At 39.8% G+C, this 27,529-nt stretch overlaps 2 protein-coding genes across 11 annotated transcripts in view; one reads left to right on the forward strand and one right to left on the reverse strand.

Moving 5' to 3' along the window:
- The window catches only part of cdkn1cb (cyclin dependent kinase inhibitor 1Cb), a 26,581-nt gene extending 12,114 nt beyond the window's left edge, over nt 1–14,467 (reverse strand). Inside the window, exon 1 of the mRNA XM_058075220.2 lies at nt 14,358–14,467. Within this exon, the coding sequence (XP_057931203.2) occupies nt 14,358–14,443 (86 nt within the window). The 5' untranslated portion in view covers nt 14,444–14,467. The remainder of the gene's footprint in view (nt 1–14,357) is intronic.
- The window catches only part of ankrd26 (ankyrin repeat domain 26), a 23,452-nt gene extending 7,565 nt beyond the window's left edge, over nt 1–15,887 (forward strand). For 4 of the 10 annotated variants that reach the window (XM_078791626.1, XM_078791642.1, XM_078791650.1 and 1 more), the window contains 29 exons: nt 696–775; nt 928–991; nt 1,075–1,119; nt 1,195–1,419; nt 1,490–1,576; nt 1,651–1,703; nt 3,495–4,190; nt 4,559–4,743; nt 4,821–5,009; nt 5,651–5,681; nt 5,761–5,902; nt 5,975–6,188; nt 6,267–6,450; nt 6,533–6,679; nt 7,231–7,693; nt 7,773–8,278; nt 8,360–8,512; nt 9,906–10,081; nt 10,152–10,245; nt 10,380–10,406; nt 10,723–10,800; nt 11,315–11,449; nt 11,538–11,650; nt 11,847–11,997; nt 13,003–13,215; nt 13,667–13,890; nt 13,963–14,173; nt 14,802–14,847; nt 14,923–15,887. In XM_078791626.1, the coding sequence (XP_078647752.1) occupies nt 696–775; nt 928–991; nt 1,075–1,119; nt 1,195–1,419; nt 1,490–1,576; nt 1,651–1,703; nt 3,495–4,190; nt 4,559–4,743; nt 4,821–5,009; nt 5,651–5,681; nt 5,761–5,902; nt 5,975–6,188; nt 6,267–6,450; nt 6,533–6,679; nt 7,231–7,693; nt 7,773–8,278; nt 8,360–8,512; nt 9,906–10,081; nt 10,152–10,245; nt 10,380–10,406; nt 10,723–10,800; nt 11,315–11,449; nt 11,538–11,650; nt 11,847–11,997; nt 13,003–13,215; nt 13,667–13,890; nt 13,963–14,173; nt 14,802–14,847; nt 14,923–15,053 (5,063 nt within the window). In that variant the 3' untranslated portion in view covers nt 15,054–15,887. The remainder of the gene's footprint in view (nt 1–695; nt 776–927; nt 992–1,074; nt 1,120–1,194; nt 1,420–1,489; nt 1,577–1,650; nt 1,704–3,494; nt 4,191–4,558; nt 4,744–4,820; nt 5,010–5,650; nt 5,682–5,760; nt 5,903–5,974; nt 6,189–6,266; nt 6,451–6,532; nt 6,680–7,230; nt 7,694–7,772; nt 8,279–8,359; nt 8,513–9,905; nt 10,082–10,151; nt 10,246–10,379; nt 10,407–10,722; nt 10,801–11,314; nt 11,450–11,537; nt 11,651–11,846; nt 11,998–13,002; nt 13,216–13,666; nt 13,891–13,962; nt 14,174–14,801; nt 14,848–14,922) is intronic. The other 6 variants (XM_078791633.1, XM_078791631.1, XM_078791639.1 and 3 more) reach the window with 6 other exon arrangements.
- The last annotated feature ends 11,642 nt before the right edge of the window (nt 15,888–27,529 follow it).

Raw genomic sequence — 27,529 nt, forward strand, 5'->3', positions numbered from 1 at the left:
CGTGTCTGTCCATCTGTCTCCCAATTAACACACAACAGATGTCAGCATGCAGCATGCATTATTACACACAGCACATCAGCCTGCTGAACCTGCACTCCAAAACGTGCTGTTTGCTTAACAGTTACTAGAAATGGTTATTCTTTTGAAATTATTCTAAAAGTAGATCTGATTGTTCTTCTTTCAAGAACACGGCAGCTAATAATTCAATGAACACAACGGCATGGTGAACATCATTCATTCAGCAGAATTGTCTTGGTGTTACAAGGCACCATAGTACCTGGTACACAATGTGTGCCACTCTGCAACAAGCACAACATAAAGTAGGATTTAAAAGCATTTCATGTTATGCTAATTAAATGTGAGTTCATGTGCATGGGAATGTTCGTCTTGTGCACTCATTGCAACATTTTGCATGAATGTTTTTCTATATACTTTACAATGTAGTTTTTTAGCTCATCAGCTCAGTAATGTGTATCTGTGTATCAGTGTATCTGACACTCCATTTTTAAAAAATTGACAAAAAACTTTACCAATGCTTTGCCGAAAAAGAAACCAACTTTTGCTGCTAAAGTGACCCTCGAGGAGTAAAGTGATATTACAAGACAATCCAGAGCATGCTTGTTTGGGCTTTACTGCAACGGCTGACATTATTATCAACTTTAATAAACTGAAATGGCTTTGTCTTGTAAAAATAGGACTTCCTTCTGATTTGGCCGAAAATAAACGTAATAATGATACTGAAGGTGCTCAGAAGGACGACAGTACACAAAAAGAGGTAAGGTCACCACTACTAAATAGGTATCTTTTCCTTCTATAGGTATTTGGTTTGGTGTGCTTTTTGTGTCTTTCTGCTGCTGTTACATCTAAATTTCGCCTAATTTTCCCCCTAAAGTACAAATTAATATAATATCATTTTTAAACCACAAGAGTGAAGAGACCAAATGGGGACTGCTTTTGAGCAAATGTGAAGGGAAAAGCAAGGAAAAGACAGGTGAGAGACAGCAGTCCAACAAGTTATATGAATACATACGTACATGCGTGATTGTCTTTTACATCTTTCTATATCCTCTACAGACTTGATGGAAGAACTTGGTTTGGGAGAATTTGACTATGCTGAAGGTCACTTGTGATTTTTCAACACCAAACTGGGCTTAACATAAACATTAGCTTACTTATGGAAATTATTTTCAACAGATACATCTGACTGGGATACATCCAGCAATGCCAGTAAGCGGAGTCTCCCTGGATGCACCAAGAGGTCCCCAACACCTGAAGTCCCAGAATGCTCCAGTAAGCAGAAAGCGGTGTCCCCACAAGTGCCCATTGCTACGCCCAGGAAACTCGGCACTGAAGATGAACGAGCCCTCGCTCCTCATCCTCAACCTCGTATAAAGAAGATGGCGCCTCAAGACAGTGACAGTAAGCTTCAGGCAGGTCTTTCAAACAATATGCAATCACATCGTTTCATTTCAATCACTTCATCATTTAGAATCCGACTGGGACCAAGACAGTTTATCTTCATCATGCAATGAGGCCAACATTGACAATCACCAGGCTCAAATAGCAGTTAGTGCAGGTAAGAAACACTATCCTTATGTGTACATTCTTTTTTTTTTTTTTTTTTTTTTAGTAAAGACTCTCTGATCTTAGGCTCCCCGGAGCTCCTGGCAAAGGCAAGCGAGGACAAGGACCAGCAACAGCAGGTGACAGCATCACCAAAACAATACTATTTTAAATCTGTTGTGAAACACAACAACTTTACAAGACAATCATGACTGTAAATGACATTGGCTTCCCTTTATGCTTTGGAAGACATGTTAGCACATATGTAATACAGATATCCTTACAGTTTTATCAGGATTAGGCAAACGCTCAATGACTTATGAATAATTAGGTGCTAAGTCCCGCCCATGCCGGTTTTCAACCAATCTTGCTCAAATTTGTGCCTGTCAGTCCCTTCAAGGTTTGTACCAAATTCACAGATGGTGTGGCTGAACACGTTAAAGTTACAGTTGGTGCTTTGTGTATTATATTGACTTGGTGTGAGAAATTTCAAGTCAGTCCGACCAGTGTGGGTCCAACTTTGAAGTTAAATAACAACACCACCATGTGGCGTATACAGAAAAATAAAAGTCTCTCTATACTTTTTTTTTTCTGACAAATACGCCACAGTGTGAGAGCATGTTTTGACAAATGTTCACCCTTTTGTGTGCAGCTGTTCAGTAGTAGGAGCAGAGGGGTGCTGATGTCACAACTTCAAATTAAAATGTACTATGATGGCTGGACTCATGTATCGGGCCACTCCTACTAAAGGAGAAAATGGTATATGAGCTGCATATACCATAATAGCTTTGCACAAGTTAGAATTAGGGACAAATTAGGAAACATATTGTCTTAAAAAGATCAGTTAAGATTTGGGGGCACCTAATGGGTGTTGTTCAACCCCTGTATGATCAATATATTTAAGAGATCCATCTTAAAAGGGACCTATTGTGCTTTTTCCACTTTTCTGACATATAAATGTAGTTGGAATTTTGTATTCTCGTGTTAAACGATTCCAAAGTTTCAGATAACGAGGTTTGCGCATTTGGAAGTGAGCCCTTAACGGTTTCAAAAAGCTTCATAAAACTGCCCCTTTTTGGTGTCAAAGAGGGGCGAACTTCCTTATATGGTCGTGTCTGTAAGCCAGGTAAGCACTCCACCCTTACCCAAACTCTGCTCCTCTGTTTACTTGCCACATGTATACAATACCTAACAATGCCAAAATCAGGCGCAACTGGTTGGAATTTGTGATTCCCTACCAGCAAAAGAAATGCATTTTAATCTGTCAACGGCATTTCACACTGAACTGTTTTGTGAACATGGGCACGTATGCAGCTGGACTAGCCGATGACTTTGCAACGTTACCTACTTCGTGTGGACTGAGCAAGCCGAAAGTAACAATTTATCAGTGTCCAGTATCAGTATCAGTTGGTGGCCACATTTGGTAAAAAAAAAAAAAGCTACTTACCATTGAGAGATGTCTTAAAGTAACCTCTCTTCTTGAGACTGTCTTGAGACCTCAGACTGTTCAGTCTCTACTTGTACGGATTTGGGATCCAAGTCGACATTTTAAATCGCCATTTATTATCAACTCCTATAAACTTAGCGGCCCCATCCGAAAGTGTTTCTATGCATGCAAAAGTGTGACCAACCACGGCGGAGTGGCCGTGCCTAGTGGCGGGGCATGGGTGGAATACATTGAAACAGACCGTTTTTACAGGAACCACGGAATACAACTGAATAGTTGCAGATTCTGGATGAACTAGAAAGCTTTCTGTGCTGGTTTTCGTAGCTGCTCTATAGGAGTCCACAACTCAATACAAAGGGTAGAAAAATTAGTATAATAGGTCCCTTTTAATACTTCTGTCTATCATTGGTATTGAAAGATAATTATGAAATCCCTTTTTTTGGTCTTTTTCTTGTTTTGTCATTTTCCAACCATGCCATCCAAGGACAAAGATGATGCATTAGAGTCATGTGACCCATGCACGCCCGGCCATATGGGCTCTGATGGTGGAGATGATCACGATCAGCAGAGTCCAGAAGGGACGACTAACGATGCAGTTCTACCTGAGACGCAGTGTGAGAATCTCTGGGAAGAGGTCGAGAAAATGGAAGCAAAACCCACCTTTTTTAACGTTGCCGGAGATTTAAAGGAGGCTACCTCTGCAGATGAAGAGTCAAGTGATGAAGAGGAAGGGGAGGTGATTTTAAGGCCCACAGCTAGAGCAAGGAGGCTGGTCTTCCTTTCTGTGCCCGAACAGAAAGAGTCTGGATCAGAAGATTCACAGTCCCCTGACAATTCCCTGAGCGAGAAGATACCAGACTTTCAGCTCCCTGAAGAACCAGAAGAAGAACCCATCCTCAGTGAGTCGCCACAAGCCCTCGCAGCACAGGAAGGCAGTATTGCCACATTTGATGAGACCAACTCTGGACCTTGTCACAACGTTCAAGCAGAAGAACCTGAGAAGAGCCTAACCAGCTCTGACAGGAAACCAAAAGAGCTTTCCAAGTCCCAGTCTGTTTTGCCAAGCAGACCTTCAGCATCTCTTTCTATTGATTCTGATGAAGACTCTAAAGAGGACATGTTTGAGCACGAGAAAGATGAAGATTGTCCTGAAAGTCAAGAAGGAAAATTCCAAAAAGAGGTAGAAGATGCCGTCACTCCTGTGACTGTCTCATCTTATTTTAATGGCCATCTGTGTGGCCAGCCTTAACTCTGAACAAAGAAACTTTTCTCATTTTTTTGTGGGACATGGCACTTTTTAGTCCCCATTCCGTGTTGAAAAGAGTGTATGCTGGTTCACAGAACGCCTCATAAACTGTAGGCTAGTGCATCCTGCATGGACTTTGCATGTATTTTCACACCTATTAGAAGTCGGCTTCTTTGTGCGTCTCTGTCAAGTAGAGTTAGTCGGGTGTTAGGTCTCCAAAGAGACTCAATTATGCATGACAGGGGACGAGATGTGCAAAACTATCTTAACACCGGCGATATCCTCTATTCTCTTCTTCTCAGGTTGTCAAAGACACTGTGAAGGCTGCTGTTTCAATGAAAACCATCAGTGAGTACAGTGACACAGGTAGAAGAGCTTCAGAGGAACTCACCAATAAGAAACCTGCGACTAGGTCAGTGAGTTGCAAAGAGTCGTCAAGACAAGTTGAGGCTTCTCAACAAGCACAGCCACCTACAACTTTTGAGAGGTGTGCACAAAAGTCTAAACTTATCTCTTGTAATTGCGTTTGTGAAGTTGTTGACTAGTCTGTTTTTTTCTCTATAGCAGCAGCAGAGCATTGGTGGAATCACAACTCTCATGTCAGCACACCTCCAACATTGGTAAAGCAAAAACACCGTCCGGAGAGAAGCCGAAGGCGATGGGTAAGACCCATGGAACCCCTCAGACTGACAATAGAGAGCTCTCTGTGTTTGACGACAGCACTTTGAGTGACATATCAGACGATGAAGGGAGGTATGTATGCGGCATTAGCTGGCCTCTTGTTATATTTATGCATACTGGTAGTCCTTGTGTTGTGGCGCTTCGTGGTTATGTATGCACACCTATAATTTAATACTGTACAAAAAGATGAAGAGCTAGTTACATGTATGCAGCGGAAGAATACAAAGTCGCATGTCGGTTGTCACTTTCATTTTTTAGACAGATTTCAGGCAGATCCTTCAGATGACAATGTGCCAAAGAAAATGAAGTGAAAAGTGATCATCATTGGCTGCATCCCCATCATAATCCACTCAAACACTGCACCCATCATGAGGATAAACTTGGATGAATCTTTGAACATGTGAAAGGATGTGCTCTTATGAAATGGACAGTGATAATTAAGCAGCATAGTGGTGTCATTATTGAGATGTCCTCCTCCCAATAAGCCTGTCTCCCCCCTCCCTTGCAACACCTCTTATAGTGTGCAAGACAGCTACAGGGTTAAAATTGTTATTAACATTCAATGTAATTCTTGTATTTAACACGTTTATTACTGGATTTTCATGTGTACAGTTACACAATAAATCCATTATAGGAATGCAACTCGTAGATAGATCAAGGGCTTTCTGTATAGTCATCGGTTTTCACAATAATTTTTTTGTTTCTGGCAACAGGTGCCAAAGTGGAGAAGAAGAGAAAAAACAGGTAACGGCTTCTTTTTTGAGAATGATACTCTAATACTGCTAGTATTTGAAATGCATTTTATGACTCCATTTTCATTCAGAAACCCAAAGGATTGGAGATGTCCGAAGATCTGGATGAGCTCAATTCGTCGTCTGACATGACCACAGATGACTCTGACTTTGCCACTCCAAGCCGTGGATGTGGCTCACTCTTCATCCAGAACCTGGACTCAGTCACAGCAGGTACATTTTTTTAAGTCATCAAAAACTCTATTGTAGCCACAGACACTCCCTCACTTTCTGCTTATTCCACAGACTCCAGAAGCATGGTGAAGCTGCAGAACATTTTCCATAACTATGAGCGCTCCATTCACAAGGCCAAAAGCCGCCACGCCTACTTTGCAGACAAGGTGAGCCTTCTTGAAACGGAAAAGGTGCAGCTGAGAAGCTCGCTGGACGAGATCAAAGACATTAAAGCTGTTTTGGAGCGCAGCCGGCTAGAGTTGCAGACCGAAGTCACAAACCTCAAGTAAGTGTATTCTGCTGCAAATTTAATGGGCCGTCTTTGACTCCTCACATGCTTTGCCGCATCATGTTTGCATTTTAGATTTCAGCTAAGACAGGAGCAGGAAAACAGCCATAATGCCACCATGATGTACAACACCACCGGCGATAAGCTGAGGAGGACAGAGGAGCAGCGGCAGGTGGAGGTTCAGGAAAAACAGAAAGTGGAGCTCAGTCTCAGAAACCTGGAGCTGGAGATGCGAATACTGCTGAACAGCAAGAAACAGGTACAACCCAACCACGTGGGTATTTTAACGAGATGCTGTGAGTGGTCTGCTCACAGGGACAGTTTGTGTGTCACCCACCCAGCTCGAGGAGGACCACGGTCAGACCCAGACTCTGTTGGCTCAGGAGCGAAGCGCACGGACGGTGCTAGAGAATCTGCTAAACAGTCACGTGCGCAAGCAGCAGGAGATAGAGGAGGAGAACAAGAGGAACATAAGCAAGAGTAACGAGGTCATTCCTTGAATGAACTTTTGTGGTTTGTGCAGAATAGTGTTAGCACAAGCACCAACAATCTTAAAAATATATAGTGTTTTATATGGTATTTGTTGAAAAATTATTTCCCCTTAAAACTTGAAATGACACAGAATAATTATTTTTTACTGTCTTCAAGGTTCTGACTGACTATATGACATATTGAAAAACATTTTATATAATTTAAATTTCACTGTTGGTGTAATGGTACACATTGCTGCCTTTTGTGCCAATGGCATGAGCTTGATTCCCTCCCAGCACCCCTATGCCCAGCCATTGGAGATGTCCAGTGCCAGTACCAAGCTCGGATAAATGGGAGGGTTGGGTCAGGAAGGTCATTTCTGTGTATTCATGAAATGTAAATAATAGCTATCTGACTTTATTTTATATAGAAATGTGTTATCATGTTTACTGAGATGAGCGAAAGTAAGAATGCTTTCTCTCATCTCAGAAAAATTCTGGTACTTATGTGCATACTAGACATAATGTTGAACATTGTATTACTAAATTATGTATTTCATCATTCACAGGCCTTGTCTCAGCTCACCGAGGCCAGTGACAGGGAGCGTGAACTACTCCAGCAGATTTCCATATTTCAGGAGCAGCTGAGCACGCTCAGAACAGACCTTGAAAGTTCCCAGGCCAGCAGCAGCATCAAGCAGAGAGACCTCCAGGAGGAGAATAAGGCCCTCAAGGAGCAACTGGACGAGGCCCGGCGAGCTCTCAAAGTCAACAGCGACACCCTGAACCAAAGCGTCCTGGACTTCAACAACCAAACGGCCACCTTGAAGTCTGAGTTGACTGTGACCGCGACGCGCCTGGAGAATGAGCGCCAGTCCCGTGAGACGATGGCGGTGGAATTGGAGTCAGTCCGCACTCGCTTGACCGTGGCTCTACAAGAGGCGGAGCGTTGCATGGCAGCTCGGTCGGACACAGAGAAAGCTCTACTGTGGGAGAAAGAGGAACATCATCGTCTTAAAGACAGGCTCTCAAGTTAGTATGAGCTCAGTTTTCAGACTTTTGATTACTCTTGTGGTCCCGACACTGACTCCTGCGTCATCTATCTCCACAGGTGACGCTTCCAGCCAGCATGAAGCAGTCAGCAGTCTCTCTCAGAAGCTGGCCAAGGCAGAGGCGCAGGCAAACAGCATGGAGAACCAGGCCCATCAGGCCACGCTGCAGCTGACGGAGAAGAACCTCCTGATGAACACAATGCAGCGTGAGAACGACCAGATAGCTGCACGCGTGAAAGACCTAGAAGCCGCTTTGCATGCCGAGAAGGAGCTGGTCAGTCGGGCCAGTGCGCGCCAGGAGGCCACACAGGAGCGCGTAGCCCAATCCCAAAGTGAAGTCATGTTGCTACGGCAACAGCTGGAAGAAGCCCAAAACAAAGGTGTTGCAAAGGAGAACGCTGTGACAGACGCCCAGAAGAGTTTCACTGACATTTTGTCCAAGCTTCGCTCAGACTGTGAGCAGAGAATACAGCTGGTACAGGACAGCAATCAGAATCTGGACGCGAAGAATCTGGAGCTTCGAGAACGCATCCACCAATTAGAGGAGGAGAAAAATGATAGAGAAGTAAGATCAACTCCCTAAGATGATTTTTTTTGCAATTTAAACTTTGAACAAAATTGTTTTTTGGATTTTGTCCTGGCACAGGCTAAACAAAGGCAGCTGCAGCAGGACTTGGCAGACTCGTTAAAGAAGCTGTCAATGTGTGAAGCTTCTCTGGAGATCAACACCAGGTATCGTAATGACCTGGAGGAAGAGAAGACTCGGCTCCTAAAAGATGTGGACAAGCTACAAGGAAAGGTAGAGACACCTTAGAGCAGGGGTCTCAAACTCAATTTACTTGGGGGCCACTGTAGCTAGGATCTGGGTGAGTCTAGGCCACATCAGGTTTTACAAAAAAAAAAAAAATGCAGAAAAATATACAAACTTTTTCAGTGCTTTGATTCCGATTTCTACAATAAAAGCGCTGATAAAACATCCCACTGTTCTCAAATATCTTAATTTTTATTTTTCTGCACAAAATAAGATGAAAAATAAACAAATCAAGAATAAAGAAAATCAATCAATCAGTAATAAATATAATAATAATAAAACGGCAAATAATAAAAACTTAAGAAACCACATATAGTTGGTGGGTAGATAAATTATTTTTTTCAGATTAAAATGAACAAAGCATTATTAGAGCCCTGTAGACATGACAAAACACGACTATAGTCACATTTATACTCTTTTTATTTACAACATATTGCACAACTGCAGGGTCTTGAGACACATGCTAACTCGCTAACTAGAGAGCTAGCGACCTAAACGGCAGCCTACAAGTTATTTCCTTTAAACTTAAAAAAGCCAAAAACTTACCACTTCCACACGGATAGGGAGGATAACTATTAACAGTTATTTAACCTTTAACATGAACATTAATCAAACGTAATATTTTTTTCTGGGTACATGATACCATACAGCATCCATATCAAACTTGTGCGGGCCGGACTAACATTAAACTTTCATATCAAGGCGGGGGCCTCAAACTAGTGTCCTGCAGGTCACCTTTGGCCCGCGGGCTGCCTGTTTGAGACCCCTGCCTTAGAGATACCTTGTGTTTGCTTCTTTAACACCTACTGTAAGTCACTCACATTGTACACAAAAACATGTAGAACATATCAAATACACTAATAAAAAGATGAAACAAAATAATTAAAATTAAATCTTAATAAAAACTAATAAACTAACTTTTATCACTGTGGTTGGCTTGCACACTGGAAAGGGTGTTGCAAAAAGAGAGAGAGGGAGTTTCAATAATAACGGCACTACGCTGATTAGTTATCACTGTCCATTGTCACCATTATCATCGTCCAGGAGTAGATCCTTTTCACATTCAAAGACACTCTAGCATCCTTATCCCTGATGGCTATTGCAGCCAATGTTGATCAGCGTTTGTCCACTTTCTGAGTATTTTATGATATCTAATTTCACTTGACTTTTCACTTTCCTTTTCTTTGACATACTTCCCCAGTTTATTACAATTAATTGGTTCTCGTCCCGGCCTCAAGAAGTGAATTCTTCACATTCTCCAAATTCTTCAGTTTTTCTGTATGTGGCCCTTTGGACTCTAATATAGACACACCCTTAAATGAACAGCTTTTTTTTAAAATGATGTGCACATTGGTGATGTGACGTCTGCTCTGTCATGCAGGTGGAGGAAAGAGAAGCGCAGTACTTACAAGCTGAGAAACACACCAGCGAGCTCAGATCTCGTCTGGATGAAAAAGACAAAGAATTCTGCACCGCAGTTCAGAAACAGCAGGAAGCGCTGTCTGCTGCAGCTGCCTCCGATACCACTGTCAAACAGTTGGAAGAGGCTGTGCAAAGGTAAACACTTACAATGCACGGCACGGACCGTGCTTTGACATGTTTCTGAAAATGTGTAAAATCACGCTAGGCTAGAGATTGAGAACGTCAGGCTGGAGGCTACCACAAAGCAACAGTCCAACAAACTGGACACACTTCAGAAATGCTCTGAGGAGGCGGCCAAGGTGAGCTCTATAAATATAACAAACTTCATTATAGTTATAGTTGTACTGTATACACACCATTGTATGCAGCAGCTTACCAATATCTTAAAGCACATTGTCCTTGTCCCATTTTAAGAAATGTACTTTTTTCCCAGCTCTCTGACAGTCCAAATGGAGGAATGGTTGGTGTTGTGGTTTTAGTTGTACTGTACTTTGTCTGAGTGTGTCTTTTAGATTTTTTTTATCGAATGCAATTCAGTGATCCTTCTGTGGTTTCTTGAGGAAATGTATCATTATTATGATGCAAACAATCAATAAATATAGCAACTATGTACTGGGAAAGTATTTATCTTGAAGGCCTTACTACTCCTTTCACCTAATTTTGGTTTCTGGGGTCTTTAAGTCTGCTTCGTTTCAAGCTGCATGGTGCATGTTACAGTTTAGAGTCAACAGTCACTTCTACATATAAATGTTGAATTTTTGTGCACGTCTCAATAGGTCAGAGGTCATTTGGAGGGTTTGGTGACAAACCTCCAAAGTAGTAAGATGACATTAGAAGACCAACTCAGTAAAGAGGTGAGTGCTTTTCTCCTTAAACCAGGATTGTCTAAACCTTTACATACAGAAATGTTTACGGTTGTGTTTTGGGCACTTTATTATCATTCTTCATAATTACAAATATAAAAACACCCTCCCTATCAGACTATTGCTATTACACGATTGAATTCAATCTCGCCAGGATGTATGAGAAGTCCGCATTCATTTGGTATCTGTATTTATTTTCTGCATTATTCCCTGTAAAATTTATTCTCACGTTCATATTTGTGGGTGTCTGGAACATTTTCATTGGATTTACCATACATTATTTCCTATGGGAAGAATTGCCTGAGCTTTTGTCTGACCTTTGGAGTGAAAAATGAATGTTCCACTGTAGTGCATTTTAGGTTCATTCTGAAATTTCACTCAAATGCCTAACTTTTGCACGGAATGTATATCGGGAGCCAATAAAAATGAGCTCCTGTCCACACTACTGATTTAAACTCTTACACTCATTTGCTCTTAATTTTTTTCCTCATTTTTTGTTTTAAAGGTGCAGAAGCAAAGCTTTCTGTCAAATAGCGCCCAAGACTCTCAGGCCATGTGGGAGGAGGAGCTAAAAAGTCGCTCCAAGCTTGGACTGCGTCTGACGGAGCTTGAAAAGGAGAAAGGGGAACTCAGCAGCCAGGTTAATTAACAAATGCTATAAAGCACTCAGTGAATGGCTGATTAAAATAAATGTTACTCATCCCTCGTTGGAAATATTATACTTCCAGATGGAATTAGAGAAGAAGAAAGCCAAGAAAGTAGCAGAGCAGAAGAAGGCTGCTGACTCTCGTCTGCAACAAGAAATGGAGAGGAACACGGCTCTCCAAAAAGAAATGTACAGGTGACTTCATATCTCTTCCCTGCATTCGTCTCACCTGTAGAAGTCAATCCTGTCGAGTGTTTGTACAGGTGTAAAAATATGCTTTTTTAGAGTGAATAATGGTATTGTGTTAGATTTCAGTGTGTTTATTAACTTGAGCTTTCAAAATATTGCTGAATGAAATAGTTTGCTGACTAGTTTATGCTAATTCATTTAGGCTGCGAACTTTACTGAAGACTGCTAAGAAGAAGCTGCGGGATCAGGAAAGAGGCGCTGGAGCAGAATTTTCCTCTCCGCTGAGCAGTCTCAGGGTGGAACTGGGAAGACACACCCAGGCTGATGGGGCTTTTGAAGGGAGGAGGGAAAAGGTATGTCCATTTAATGCATTACTTTTTTTTTTATTTGGGCAAATATATATGAAACATTACAGTACATTTCTTACATCAATCAAAATATAACTTTCCATTATTATTTACATTTGTATTCAACTATCTGATCACAAGCCCAAAAGGGGTAGGCTGAAGCAAAAGCTTATAAATGCCTACCCCTTTTTGCAAGATATAATCATGTTCATGCCACAGTCTTGTTTTCCCCTGTTATTATTATCATTGTAATATTATTATCATTATTATCATAATTGTTATAATCTTTATCATTATTACCACTATTATTGTTATTATTAACACCATTATTATAATCATCATTAATATTACAATTTTCATCATTATAGTAGTAACAATTTTTTGATTTTTTTTATTATTTAATTTTAATGTAATTTTTTAAATTTAATTTTACATTGCTTCTTGTAGAGTGCGCTATCATTCCATCTGTTGTTTTCTGAAATCCGCAGTATTTGTGCTTTTATTGTCAATTTATTAGCCCACTTTTTCCCCCTAAGTGTAACATTTACATATAATTTTCTGGATTGCATGTGTCTAATCTTGTGCATTAAAAAACAAGACCTTGAGACTGTGTCTGAACAGGTGACCACCCCAAACATCAGTTTCTTCTGGTTAAGCCCTACCTTGAGGTTTTTAGACGTGCTTTTAGTTTGTGTGTTTCTAGTCTTGTGCATTAAAAAAACAAGAACTTGAGACTGTGTCTGGACAGGTGACCAACCCAAACATCAGTTTCGTCTTGTTAAGCCCTAACTTGAGGTTTTTAGACATGCTTTTTAGTTTGTGTGTGTCTAGTCTTGTGCATTAAAAAGCAAGGTTTTAGGTCTGTGCTCAAACCGATGACCAGCTCCAGCCCCAGTCTTCACTTGCTGTGCCTAATCTGGGTTGTTTGTTTGCATTGTCACTGACTCTCTCATTGTACTTCTACATCTTCTGATGTTTCTTATTCCTTCCTGAATGCAAAAATGTCACTAGGTGAATGACCTGCAAGGGGAGCTAGACAGAGGTGGGTATCAAGGCGGCCCTTTGGACAGGAGGCTGCTGGAAGAGGAGGTACAGAACCTTAAACGCAGAGTGGAGTCCTCTCAGGTGGAGCAGAGGCAGATGGAGCATTACCGCATTGAAATAGAGGAGAAGGCCCGGCAGGAAATAAGACAGAAACTACAGGAAGTCAACCTCTTCTTACAGGTAAGATAACACAGAATGGATAAACATTGTTGGTAAGTATGTTGCATGTAAAGGTACTGTAATGTAGGGCTGCACGATTCTGCAAAAAAGGGACGATTTGCACACACACACACGGTATTCAGAGCCATGTGCTTTTGTTTTAAAAGAAATTTCACTTTTGTTGTAATTACCGATATCATTACCTCCCTTGTTCTGCTTTCAAGAGACTTCCGCTGGTCTTTTTGCCATTCGTCATAGGAGGTCAGTGTTTGTGATGCAGCTCATTAAGTCACATTTTTAAAAAATCGTCCATCTCTAGAAATGGCATCGCGTGTTAGTCTGCATAGAGGTTAGGGATTTTTGTACAGCCCTACTCACATGAGATTCAATAGAATTATCAGACCTTGAAAAAAACAAAAAGATTAGTTTTGATTGACACTGCCTGTCCATAAATATATACTCAATGTTTCAGTCCCAGGCAGCAACCCAGGAAGCACAGGACCAGATTAAGGCCGCTAATGAAGCTAGCCTGCGCTTAAAAATCCAAGAGCTGGAGAGCGAGCTGACTCGAACTAGAAACGTCCAGCATGACACCCTCAACCAGAGAGAATCCACGCGTTCTGAACTGGAGCGATACAAAGAACTATACAGAGAGGAGCAGAAGCTCCGCAAGTCCCTGTCTGCTGATTTAAAAAGGTCTGAAAGTAGAACAGGTCTGAAACCGCTTGACTCAAGACAACTCAATACAATGTGCTCATATCTGTTCAGGACAAATCATCAGCTCACAGAAACCAGCTCCAGGTTGGTGAATGAGCATAGCAGGTCTCTCATCGCCTCCACGGGACCACAAGGGTGCGTGGGATCCCTGACTTCAACAGCCGGCACACTGGGAAGTCCATACAGGGGCTTTACCTCAAGACTGCTCAGTCCTTCTGTGGCTGAAGGACAGGGCAGCAGTGTGGAGGACTACTTAGCCATGGTATGTCACAATAATATATTCATTAATATGCACAAAGTGCTCAAGCTACACATAATAATCCTAGTAACGAACCGGTTCGCAAAAAACATCACATTGACTCAATCACTCTAAAGTGCTTTGGGTGCCTTGAAAAGAGTTAAGTCTAATAATAATTATTAATATATTATAGATGTGTCAGTCCTACCTTTGATGCCTTGAAAAGAAATGTCTGTCATAGTATCTGAAGCTGAAGTTCTTAGATACATAATGTAGTTTTTGGTGTGAGTGCATACAAACGTGGATTCAGAAATGACATATTTGCTCATGTTCATGGGACAGCCGGGCTTTGTTGAGTCATATAGAGGTATCGTTTCATAGCCTTTGATTGGTCAAAGGAGATCATTCAAACTGACCAATGTCTTTTTAAGATGTAGGCGGTGTAAAGGAAAATGACTGTGACAATTTGAGCATTAGGCTACACAGGGAGAGGATGACCACTAGTTGTCACTGTTTAGAAAGAAGTACATCAACGGGCCACATACAGAAAAAAATTAAAGGATGCATTTTGTATATTGAAGAGGCTAAAACCAGTCCAGTGTAGGTCAATATACTGCGCTACTCACAACTTACAAGATGTTGCTTTCTTCAGATGCAGCGTCAGTTGGATAGAAGCATATCAAGAGAACTAAATAAAGGTGAGAGGAAACGCATCACATCGTGATCCCGGTGTGTTTGTGTGTGCGTGACCGTGTTTTGTTTCCTACTTTTAGCCTCAACGGAACTTGACATCTCCTTGGCCCGCATGTCTCCCGTGGGCTCTGCTTCCAGGGTGGAGCTGGACCCCGTTAGCAGAGCAAAGCAGCAGTACTTGGAGGTCCTGAAGAAGAACCATGAGGTCTAAGAACCACTAGGGATAGGATAGTCCCGGAAGTAAACCTTTGAGGTAGACATGACTTACAGGGCAAGAACTTACAGGGAAAAAGTCGACTGACCTCACCTGGAGGGGGGATTCACACGTAAACAGAATGCACATTGCACTTAAGCACTCAGGGAGTGGTTGGCCATACTCTTAGATGCACTCATTCCGTCTGATAAGATCCAATACGTAAATATCAATCATTAAGAGATCTTATTAGATGGAATATGTATCTACTGTCATGTTGTGGCTGATCAGTACATATACGCTAGGTACACCATATACTGTTGTTGCCTCATTAAAGGGCATCTTTAGCATGAGTTTGTAATCAGGAGCATACAGTATAGTTCTCAGTACAGTTCCCATCCTGCTTTGATTCATTGACTGTTTTTCAGTATGATTTAGTATGTGTCACTATACGTACATTTAGCCTTTTTTGGGACGTGCCATCAAATGGTGAAATATTGTCTTGCTTTATGCTTTAGGTGTATTTATGGTGCGTTTTATGAAAGCTGAAAGTATTATTTGTCCATGTCAAAACAAAAGAAGTAGATATTTAATCATATCACTGAGCATTTTTGCATAATTGTCCATCACTCTGCTGCATACTAAATTGATTGTAGTTACCATACATATACTTTATGGTTTTTAAAAAAGCAATATAGGAATATGAATACTGTATATCAACAGAAGCCTGGAACTAAAACTGTAAAACGGCGACCTTGAACTGCAAAGCCAATAAAGAAATTGGTATATTTACTGGTTTAAAATGTTAATTTCTTTATTATTATTATATTACATATTTGTCAATGGGCGGCGCGACGGCCGAGTCATTAGCGTGCAGACCTCACAGCTAGGGGACGAGGGTTCAGTTCCGCCCTCGGCCATCTCTGTGTGGAGTTTGCATGTTCTCCCTGTGCATGCGTGGGTTTTCTCCGGGTACTCCGGGTTCCTCCCACATTCCAAAAACATGCTAGGTTAATTGGTGACTCCAAATTGTCCATAGGTATGAATGTGAGTGTGAATGGTTGTTTGTCTATATGTGCCCTGGGATTGGCTGGCGACCAGTCCAGGGTGTACCCCGCCTCTCGCCCCAAGACAGCTGGGATAGGCTACAGACCCCCCGTAACCCTTGTGAGGAAAAAGCGGTAGAAAATGAATGAATGAATGAATATTTGTCAGTGTTCAAACAAAACAAAATTATATATTTTTAATGATAGCAGCTGAGAATTTAACTTTTATGGATAAGAATCAAGGATATTTTGGTAAAAACAATATATAGGGATATAATTAATGCTGTATATCAACAGAAGCGTGAATATAAAACAGCAACCATGACCTTACAAAGCCAATAAAAATGGCCATATTCATTTGTTGAAAATGTCAGTTTCATTATTATTGCATTATATCACCACATCACAACCAAAAATAAAGAATTCCTATGGTTGTTAAGAGAGCATAAATATTTACGACACGGCCTGAATGACTTAGTTCATGACTGTGCTCTACATTGCAGGTGTCTCGTTTTCCTTATGAGAAAAAAAAAACATTTCCATCAATATTTCATATCTTGTCCGCCCCTCATTAGTTGTATTTTCATATATTTCACAAATACTGTAAAAGAAAGAAGGTATGCGGCGGTTAAAACAACTATTCCCCTCACTTATTCAAATGAGACAATTTGCGTCTTTTCCCGGCTTTGATCCCCCCTCAGTGCGTCAGCCTCAAATGTTAGATATTCAAATGTGGTCACATTTTATTTTGGTTTGCTTTACAGCAGATGGGCACATCTGACAGACTTGACTATTAAATGTTATTATTTTTCTTTTTCCCTTCCCCCTCCCGAATAGATGCCACTTCATAGATGTAAGACACGTAAAGCTTCTTTTGATTGAGGAGGTTATAAGCATCACATGAACGTGCAGGCAAGCATACAAATAGACACGTTGTGAATTAAAGAAGAAAAGGAGTTGAAAGGCCTGTTTTTGAGAAGTTCTGATGGTTAAGAATGAAAGTCTCGTAGTCAGGTCGTCTGTTGTCTGTGATGCCCAGTCAAAAAAAAAACAGACACAATTGTCCACAGGGGCAATTTTTTTTTGGAAGTCTTGTCATGTATGAATGCATTTATCAAACTTTTTACTGCTGCTTTAATGATGCTCAGTAGTAGGAACGTTTGTTCATTTTATTTTAATAATCTACATCTCGCTTTAAATCCTTCGGGTTCAACTTTAAAGGGACCCTGTCCTGCATACTTTCCAGACTTATGTTCAGTGGTGTAAAAAGTGTTTAATTTCCAATTCCTAATTTTTTAGATAATCAAATTGAAATATGTATTAGTCAATGACAACACAAAATGCAGTTTTGAAATGCAACTTTTTATTTTTGAGGGAGAGAAAGAAATCCAAACCTACATGGCCCTGTGTGGAAAAAGTGCTACTAAACCCAATAACTGGTTGGGCCACCCTTAGCAGCAACAACTGCAATCAAGCGTTTGCGACAACTTGTTTTGAGTCTCTTACAGTGCTATGAAGGAATAGGAATAAGCTTAGAATAAGCCACTCCAACTATAACAAGTCATAACAAGTCTTCCAGGTCCTGAAGCAACAAAACAGGCCCAGACCATCACGCTACCACCACCATATTTTACTGTTGCTATGATGTTCTTTTTCTGAACTGCGGCGTTACTTTTACACTAGATGTAATGGGACACACACTTTCCGAAATGGCGCTGAATAAAATTACAGAGGAAAACACTAATACCATAAATAATGGAAAGTGTGCAGCTGCAGTATTCATGGATCTGACAAAAGCCTTCAATACAATCAGTCATGACATCCTAATAACTAAATTAGAAAGGTATGGAACAAGAGAATTAGTCTTGAATTGGGTCCAAAACTACTTAGCTGACCGGAAGCAATATGTAAAGCTACGAGAATACACATCTGCAAGTTTAAATATTATGCTTGGAGTACCCCAGGGGTCAATACTGGGACCAAAACTGTTCAACTTGTATATCAATGATATCTGTAAAGTTGCCTTTTGTTCTGGAGGAAGCACAGAAGAGATCATTAACAAGGTTACAGATGAAATGGTTATATTAAAAAGGTGGTTTGATAATAATAGATTGTCTTTGAAGTAAAATTAAAATCAAGCTGTTGGGTAATAGCAGAAAAGATACGTACAAGCAAATATAAATAAATGATGTAGACATTGAAAGGGTGAATGAAAATACATTTCTGGGGATCATAATAGATGGAAAAAATGAGCTGGAAATATACAAAATATGTATGATATGTCTGAGAGAGCTGCAGATCCACAAAGGTTTTAGAATGTTTGTAATATTGTAAGAAATGCCTTCCTTTTTAACAATATTGACACCAAAACTAACCTAACTCAGTAGAATCCATTACATTTGGTAGTGCATGGAGATAAAAGTTCCAATCAAAGAATTATTTTTCACTTATCAATGCATTATTGCCAATTTTTTAACTTTTTTCTTAATTTCTAATTAAATATTGCAGGCATTTTAATGTTAGTATGTGTGTGTCGGAAAAAATCCAATCTGGGACAAGATGGAAATCTGTCATCTTTTTGTTCCCTTTTCCTAAAAGACTCGGTCAATAATTTAGAAAACACACAAAAAAGCCATGAAATGTGGGAGTATTATTGCTTGCCCGTTAACATTAAATCATAGATTAAATGTCATGAAAATTTAATAGTTTTATAAAATCTTTAGACAATGCGTGAATCTTACGGACAGCATGTTGAATTAGACTGGCACTAAATATCAGTCTGCCATAAATACTGTAATTTTTAAAAGGGGACAGAGGGTTTGTAAGTACACTATAATTGGACAGAATTTGAAAATACAATACAATACAATACAAATGTTTATTTTTTCTACTTTAATAATAATATGGAGTGCATGAGAAAGTGCGAAGAAAGACGCACTCATCCAACATTTTAAAGCACAGTTGCTGTGGTGCTGACCAAATCAAATGCAGCTACTGCCATCAAAACTACTTCAGGAGGTTGCCTACAGCCACAGCTGTTTTTTTACTTTTGTAGGCAACGCACCCCACAACTTTTGGAGACTCGGCTGTTAAGCCAACAAGGAAAATAATAGCAAATTATAGCAGCATTAGGTTATCGATAAGCAGCGAGGACAGAAGTATAACAAATGGAGGCGGACAAGTAGAGTTTATTTGTTGGCGTACGCACGCCGCGGTCCAAATGAGGCGTCACCGTTGCTTCTTGTCACCAGGAGAATAACAAGTGTCTTAAATAAACGCCATTTAAACAGTCCTCCTGGCACCCCCGCCAGACAGATTGACAACGATGTCGTTACGCGCGCTCTTGTTTTATTTTGGGCTGTTTACGCTGCTTCTCTGCTGTCATGCTGCTCGGTGTGCTTTTAAAAAAGACTTCCATCTCAGCGAGATCTAGCGAGCCTAAAGCTTTCTTTAATGTTCTAAAGCTTTTTTCTGTATAAGACAAACACATGAAGGGATTCGAGGAGGAGATGACAGGCGCCGTGTTGCCCCCCTGTTCCTGGGCTGTTTGCGTAGAAGTCAAAGCCGCCATATTATAACAAGACACTTTGCTCAGAGCTAACAAACCAGGAAGGCCCCGTACATGCGGGTCAGAGTCATTAAACAGATTTGAATGTGCGAATGTGACTCTTTTTCCCTGAGTAACCAGACTGCTTGTTGATGAGTCCAAAGAGACTTTACTGACAGCTAAATGGCCTTGACACGTTTATTTTCATACATCAAAAGCTACCTGCTGTTTAGTTTCTATCACCCCCCCAAGCCCCCCTCCTTCCCAAAATCTCACAGGAGACTAATCAAATTTGCCAAAACTGTCATTACAGTTGAAACGATCTGATAAAACATCACCTTTACATGCAGACACTCAGTTTGGACCCAAATTATATTCACAGTGATGATTTTGCATTTCATTTTTGCTAGTATATGACATATTTTCACAATAATGGTGCTATAAATGTCATAGTAAGGTTTGAGTTCTCTCGTCCCACAATGTTTGTTGTTGTATGGGATATGTGGCATCTATTATGATAAGTATATATGCAAAAAACAAGAAGCAACTAATTGCGATGACATAGCTGGCAGCACTCTAATAAAAACTCCAGACACTCTGTTGGTTCGCAGCAGGACTGGAAGAGGACAGCGTGGCAGTGAGCGTCGCAGTTGAGCTCCTCTACGGGTGTCTCGTGCACGGCAGCGCAACAACGAGCGCAGGCTTGGCCGCAGGACGAGCAGAGGGCGAGAGAGAAGGACGAGCAGGCCTCCAGCAGGGCCAGCAGCAGAGCAGAGCATTGGCAGGACAGGCAGGCCAGCACCAGGTGAACACACGAGTCTGGGACCAGACAAAGGACACCACATAAATGTCTTTATTTATTGCACATGACAGGATTGGTCCAGTTTTTCATTCAAACAAGCAGGTCTCAATTTTTGTGCGGTTCTGGACCAAAAGTTTTCAAAAGATACTTTGGTGCTTAGCGCTCACATTGTTGTTTTTGTCATATTGTTATGAGACCTAACTCAAATATTCTGAACCCAAATGGCATCGACCGGATTGTATATGTCGGTTATTTTTATATTCAGATTAGGGCTGTGAAAGGATAAACATTTTAAATTAATTAGATTAATCAGTTACTGCAGTAATGCGGTCGCTGTACCGGACCGTCGTGGAAGGCAAAGGTCTCAGTTTATTGGTCAATCTATGTTCCAACCCTATCACATGTGATCATGAGCTTTGGGTCGTGACCGAAAAGAACGAGATCGAGGAAACAAACTGGCTGAAATGAGTTTTTTTCCATACTATGACTTAAATCAATATCACAATAAATTGGGCAGTTTTACCTCGATGACGATGAATGCACATTAAATCCCTGAGCATTGTACCTTTGCCATCTGAAAATAATTGCAGGAAATGCAAAGTAGCTTTCTGAGTATTTATTGACCAACTGGTACACATATGTAACTTTTAATGAAATATAAAACATCAGCTTCAAAATAGACTTTTTTTTGCACCACTTATTCCATAAGAAGCAACGGCCTCAACAAAGATAAGTCCTGCTTTACTGTTTAACTCTGTTTAACTCTAACTCTTAGATGCACGAGTGACTGGACCCTACACTCTTCCATAAGTGGGTCAAAAATGACCCATATTAGAATCAATGTGTTTTTAAGCCATTTTTGCCATTTTGGTTAGGAATAATGCAATAGCATACTTGACTATGCCAATGCTATAGTATTCCAGATTGACAGTATCTCAGACAGGTGTAATACCTATACTGCATATTATATTTTACAAAAACTGTGCTAGTGTTAGCTATTTATAAAGTATGCCCAACAATACATATAGTAATGTTAGCCACCGAGTGTCAGCTAGTTATAAATTAGGCTAATTTGTTGATAATACTAACAGTCATGAAAGACACATACACAATATTATATGAAGATAATACTTGTTGTATTAGCACTTGATGTGTAAAATAATCTTCCTGAGGGGTGACACTTCTGATATAGTCTGTGTGGTCTACAGTTAATTTATTTCTGACAGCCAAAGTTGATAAGAATCAAAGGTTCCTATTGGATTCCATAGAAAATGCATGCGGATCATTTTTGACCCACTTATGGAAGGTTGGGGTAGTAACACAAAAACTAAAATTTCGTAAAATGTATAAAAGGTAAGTTAAAAATGTGAATGGCATGATATCAAAAACATGTTTTTTGAGGAATACCTGGAATATGAAATTATAACAATTTTTAATTACAAAGATATTTCAAGAAAACAACCTGACCGGGTCATTTTTGACCCACTTACGTATACCCTATTTCCAATGGGGAAAATTGCATGTGATTTTTGGAGCAAATTAATGACAAAAACCAAGGTTGCACTCAACTTACAACTGTGGTAAACTTCTTTTTACACTTGGCAGCAATTAAGAAGGTTAAACACAAGATTTTGCCAGTGTTTTATCATTATTACTAATAACAATGGTTAACTTCTTTTTACACTTGTATGACAATTTGATGCTGGAACAGATCGTTTTCCTTTGGGAAATATTGAACAAAGTAATTGTTCAAAGTAAAGTAATTTTTTTGAACCTATTATTTGGACAGGAAACATAACAAAATAATCTGTTCTGGTGTTCAGTACAATGGAATACGTTTTATTCCTGACATCTGAATGCTGATTTTAGTGAGGAGTCAGAGGTCGCACCGCGTTCTAAAAAGCTTGTCAGACAGCATCAAAACTGCGATGTGATGATTCTATTAACCCTAAATTAATCTCCCCTGTTTGTTTATGGTGCCAAGGAGAACTTGAAAGCCACAGTGATCATGTGTGATTGTGTTTATTTAATCACATGGAGCCTTGTTCAGCCCTCAAGGGAGCGTAATAAAGAGAGAAAAAAGGCCAGAAGGTCTTCCCGGTGATGAGTTTTGACGCCGAAGAAGCTGTCGCAGGATAATTGCTTGCCCTCGCCCAATTAGATGCATGTGAAATTGCCTACATTAACCCCCAAGGTGCGTTTGTGCGGATCTTACACCATCCCCACTGTTCTGTTACTGGTACTTGGTGTTGTGTTAGACGGAGAGCATGCAAATTTGTGTCGTTTTATCCTGTTTACTTGAGAAAGTAAATGATGGCAGAATTCCCTGAGGAGGTGAAGTTCAGCCTTTTTCCTGTTTTAGCCAACCACATAATACACACACACACATGTACAGTATAAGGTATGCTAATAGCTGTGTGAAGATAGAAAAACAAGTATTACATACGTATGTGTGGCTTTTGTGTTTGTGTCACGTGATGGCACTTCGTAGCTTATGATAAAAACATTACACGCTTTGTAAAAACTGCAACAAAGTGTGACTTCATTTGTATTCAGAGTGAGTATACGTGTGATAAAATTGGAGATTTTATTGTGGATTATTGCATACTAAACAAATTTTGGTTTTATTTCATTTGAACATGCATCAGATTGAGTGTTAACCAAATTGAGTGCATCCCATAATCAGTTCCCAGTTCCACATGTCCAAAAGGAGTAGGAAGAAGCAAAGCTTATTAAATCCTACCCCTCCATCTGGTACTTTTACAATCAGTAACTGTTACATTTGTTCACTTCCTGCTTTCCATAATACAGTTTAAGGTTTTTTTGTTTTTGTTTTTTTTAATAATGCACCTCGTACCGAAGTACAAGGTGATATGAGCATCCAATGCCATAATGGGTACCATAGTAAGTGTCAATATAGTGATATATATAGCACATCATGACTGGTTCAAGACTCTTCATCCTTGTATTTAGCAAACATCAACTGCTTGTATTGTTTCTTGAATTGGCTCATCGTTGTGCATTGTTTGATTTCCTTACTCAATCCATTCCATAGTTTGATTCCACATACTGAAATGCTATGGCTAGCATAACGTAGTCCTAGCATAGAAGTGTTTCAAATGTACTTCTTCCCTGAGATCATATTTCTCCTCTCTTGTAGAGAAGTATTGGATGACATTTTTAGCTAATTGGTTATTTTTAGCCTTATGCATTATTTTAGCTGTTTGAAGATGAACTATATCAGCAAGTTGAAGTATTTGTGATTTTAGAAATAAGGAGTTAGTATGTTCTCTGTAGGCGGCATTATGAATTATCCTTACTGGCCTTTTTTGCAGTACATTTAGCGAGTGAAGATTGCTTTTATAGTTATTAGCCCATATTTCCACACAATAAGTAAGATATGGTAGAACCAGAGAGCAATAAAGAGTGTGGAGTGATTTCTGATTGAGAACAAATTTTGCTTTGTTCAATATTGAAATATTTCTGGCCACCTTATGTTGTATATTTGTAATATGAGGTTTCCAGCTCATATTTTCATCTATTGTGATCCCCAGAAATGTATTTTCCTTCACCCTTTCACAGTATGAAATAATTATAATTATTTTTTATTTTTATAATTATTAAATTGCAAAAGTAGAGAGATGTTGACCTCATCCAATCAGGTTGGACCTTTTGCCGTGTATGAAGAATATTATGATTTCAATGTTCACATTTTAATCTGAAATCCTTTCAACATTTTTTTAATCCTACGTTACAGTTGTTTACCAGTGGAAGCAGCATGTTGTTTACTACTCTGCACAGACAGACAGGAGTCTTGCACTTGGCTCAGCTGACTTTGGGATCCAGGAAGGTGGTTCTGAAGTGCCAGGCCACATCGAGGACACATGTCGCACGTGTATGGAACTTGTCGAGGGGGCACAGTGGAGACGTCAGCAGACAGGGCTTCATCACACTGCGGCTGTGCTGGGAAACATAAACGCAAGAATGGCAAGCATCCTAACTCTGTAGAATGCTCATTATATGTAAGATCTTATATATTTACTGATTTTTATACTACCATCTTATCAATACATTGGCTTAGTGCAGGGGTGTCCAAAGTGCAGCCCAGGGGCAAGTTGTGGCAAAGTGCAAATTTTGGGATTAAATATTTTGTGGAACAATTAGATCAAGTTAAAAAGAATCAAGTTAAAATATTATGGGAATAAAGGGATAATTACAAGAAGAAAATTTACAAGAAGTTAAGAAGAAGAATAAACTCATGAATAAACTCAACATATTAAGAAATAATATTCATTCTAATGAGAAAGAAGTCATAATTGTCATCATAATTGACTATAATTATGTTGTTTTAGTAACATGTAGTATGTCGTTAAGTTGTGTAAATATTTGTATTTTATATATTTTTAAAGTCGTGATAATATGAGAAAGTAACAAAAAATGAATAAAGCGAATAGAGTTCAAATATGGTAATAAAGTCATAATTAAAGTTTACAGGTCAGTCATAATTAAAATTTACAGGAAGAAGTCGAAATAAATGGCACATTTAAGAAAAAACAACAGCTGTAATTTTACAAGGATAAGTCAAAATATTAAGAGACAAAAGTCATATTCTAATGAGGAAAAACTCACAATTTTATGTAAAAAAGACAGAAAAGACTATAGAGAATAGAGTTGACATTTTTTTTAATTGACATTTTTATATATTTTTATGGTTGTCAAATAGTTTAAACATTTTAACCAGATTAATCTTAGTTTTGACAGTAATTATTCATGATTAATCACCATTTAAAGATATGGCCATTTTGTCCTGTATTTAATGAGGAGAAAGTTAAATGATATAGTGTATATTTGTATGATTATTATAATATGTATTAACAGCTCCAAATGAAGTAATTGTGTCAGTTAAGTTAAAAGATACCACACAAGTCCAAAAGACCAAAAAAATGAAAGAAATTTTTGTATCATAGAAATAAATATTTAAAGAAAAAAGGTATTTTAAGGCGTAATATTGTTAGAAAAGTAAAATTGTATTTTTTCCATTTAGGTCTTTATCCTTTAATAAAAGTGACTGTGTTAAATCCACATTATTCAAACGCAAATTTTTCACTTACTGATGATAAGTTCTGCTGCTGCCATGTTAACAGGAAGGCGTTCCTCTTTACAATCCAATGATTCGTTCCCTTAAAAGAAAGTCACATTGGCTGCCGATGGTAAGGAAGAGCGTAAGGAAGTAGAAATGAGTACTTACCCACACATATGTTTATTTCCTTTGCACTGTCCACCAGTGGAGTTTGGTCCCTCCACATTGTCCTAATGAAAAGGAAAGCCCTTCGCCCACGCAAGTCACCTCTCAGGATGAGGTGGTGAACATGCGTTCCACCACATTCCCGCTCCCAAAAAACAAGACGTATGAAAGATGGCAGACGGAGGCCTCTTTGTGCCGCCTGCCTTCCGGTACCTAACACAATGGAGAGAGATGCCCCACATGTGTGCTAGCTTATTCTCTCTACACACAAGTCATACACTCTCATACTGTAAGGGGCCTTCTTTAAGTAGGATTTATGTTTGTTTTTTTGTTTGTTAATAATGGCCACAGTGAGTGACTCTCTCACTGTAGGGATTTGGGAAGTTTGGGAAAAATGTTTTTCTTTAGTATTCTAAAGCTGCTGCGCCTCCTCATGACTTAGGACATCATGCATATTCATTCATTTTCTACCGCTTTTCCTCACGAGGGTCGCGGGGGGTGCTGGAGCCTATCCCAGCTGTCTTTGGGCGAGAGGACTGGTCACCAGCCAATCACAGGGCACATATAGACAAACAACCATTCACACTCACATTCATACCTATGGACAATTTGGAGTGGCCAATTAACCTAGCATGTTTTTGGAATGTGGGAGGAAACCGGAGTACCCGGAGAAAACCCACGCATGCACAGGGAGAACATGCAAACTCCACACAGAGATGGCCGAGGGTGGAATTGAACCCTGGTCTCCGAGCTGTGAGGTCTGCGCGTTAACCACTGGACCGCCATGCCGCCCCATCATGCATATTGAAAAATACAATCTAATCCAATGTAAAGCATCAATATGTTGATGGATTTCTTTTCAGTTTCTTAAAGAGAGTCTGGGCATCTCTGTGCGGAGTTTGCATGTTCTTTGCCTGTATGTGGGTTTTTTCCTCCCACATTCCAAAAACATGCTAGGTTAATTGGCGACTCCAAATTGTCCATAGGTATGAATGTGAGTGTGAATGGTTGTTTGTCTATATGTGCCCTGTGATTGGCTGGCCACCAGTCCAGGGCAGATGCGATGACCGCTGCGATGGTAACTCTCTCGTGTCGCAGACATTTCCTCCACAACAAAAAACTAACTCGGCCCACAAGACGAGTGGGAGGGTCTGAAAAGGTGCGAAAATCTAAATTTAGAATGAACACAGCAGTCGTTTGGAAGCTGAAGCTGGGCTGAAATGCTGTGGAAATACGAATGAAAATAAGAGGAAATTGGTTTTGGAATAGTTTTTCGGGAATCGAAACAAGCATCTCCGGTTCTGGATCCAAGCACAATTACAGCTGCACTATACAACTTAGCTTTCTGATTAGCCACAATTGGCGTAGCAGTAGGGTATGCCAAATAAGTCTGGTGTGATCTCCCATCATGTAGGAGTTAGTGGACAAAATAGGAGGCGGAATAAGAAGAAGTAGCATTCAAACAAAAATCCAAACTATCGCTTTAACACTACATTTTGACAGAACATTAGCACTGATTAAATATGTCAGTTTATGAGCGTAAGCAAGAAAAATACGTTAAAATGAATGCAAAATTTTGTCCAATAATAAACAAGATGTGAGCCACAAATGGCTCCTGGTGCCGCACTTTGAACACCCCTTTTTCAGTGCACTTTTGGGCCAATGTATCATTCAAGGAGCTTGCTTTTCTGCAAAGTTGTGTGGCTCAGAAATGAGAGGCACTTTAAAAAAAAATATATATAAAAAAATCTGTAAACTGAAGTAAATTGGTTTATGTACATCCACGCCGAGCTACTCAACGCGTGATGACTTGGTGACATTGTCGTCATTATTATTACATCTCCACGAGAAGAT

The sequence above is a fragment of the Doryrhamphus excisus genome, linkage group LG1, assembly GCF_037039965.1.
Source record: "Doryrhamphus excisus strain RoL-2023G ecotype Guam linkage group LG1, RoL_Dexc_Guam_v1.1, whole genome shotgun sequence".
NCBI classification, from domain to species: Eukaryota; Metazoa; Chordata; class Actinopteri; order Syngnathiformes; family Syngnathidae; genus Doryrhamphus; species Doryrhamphus excisus.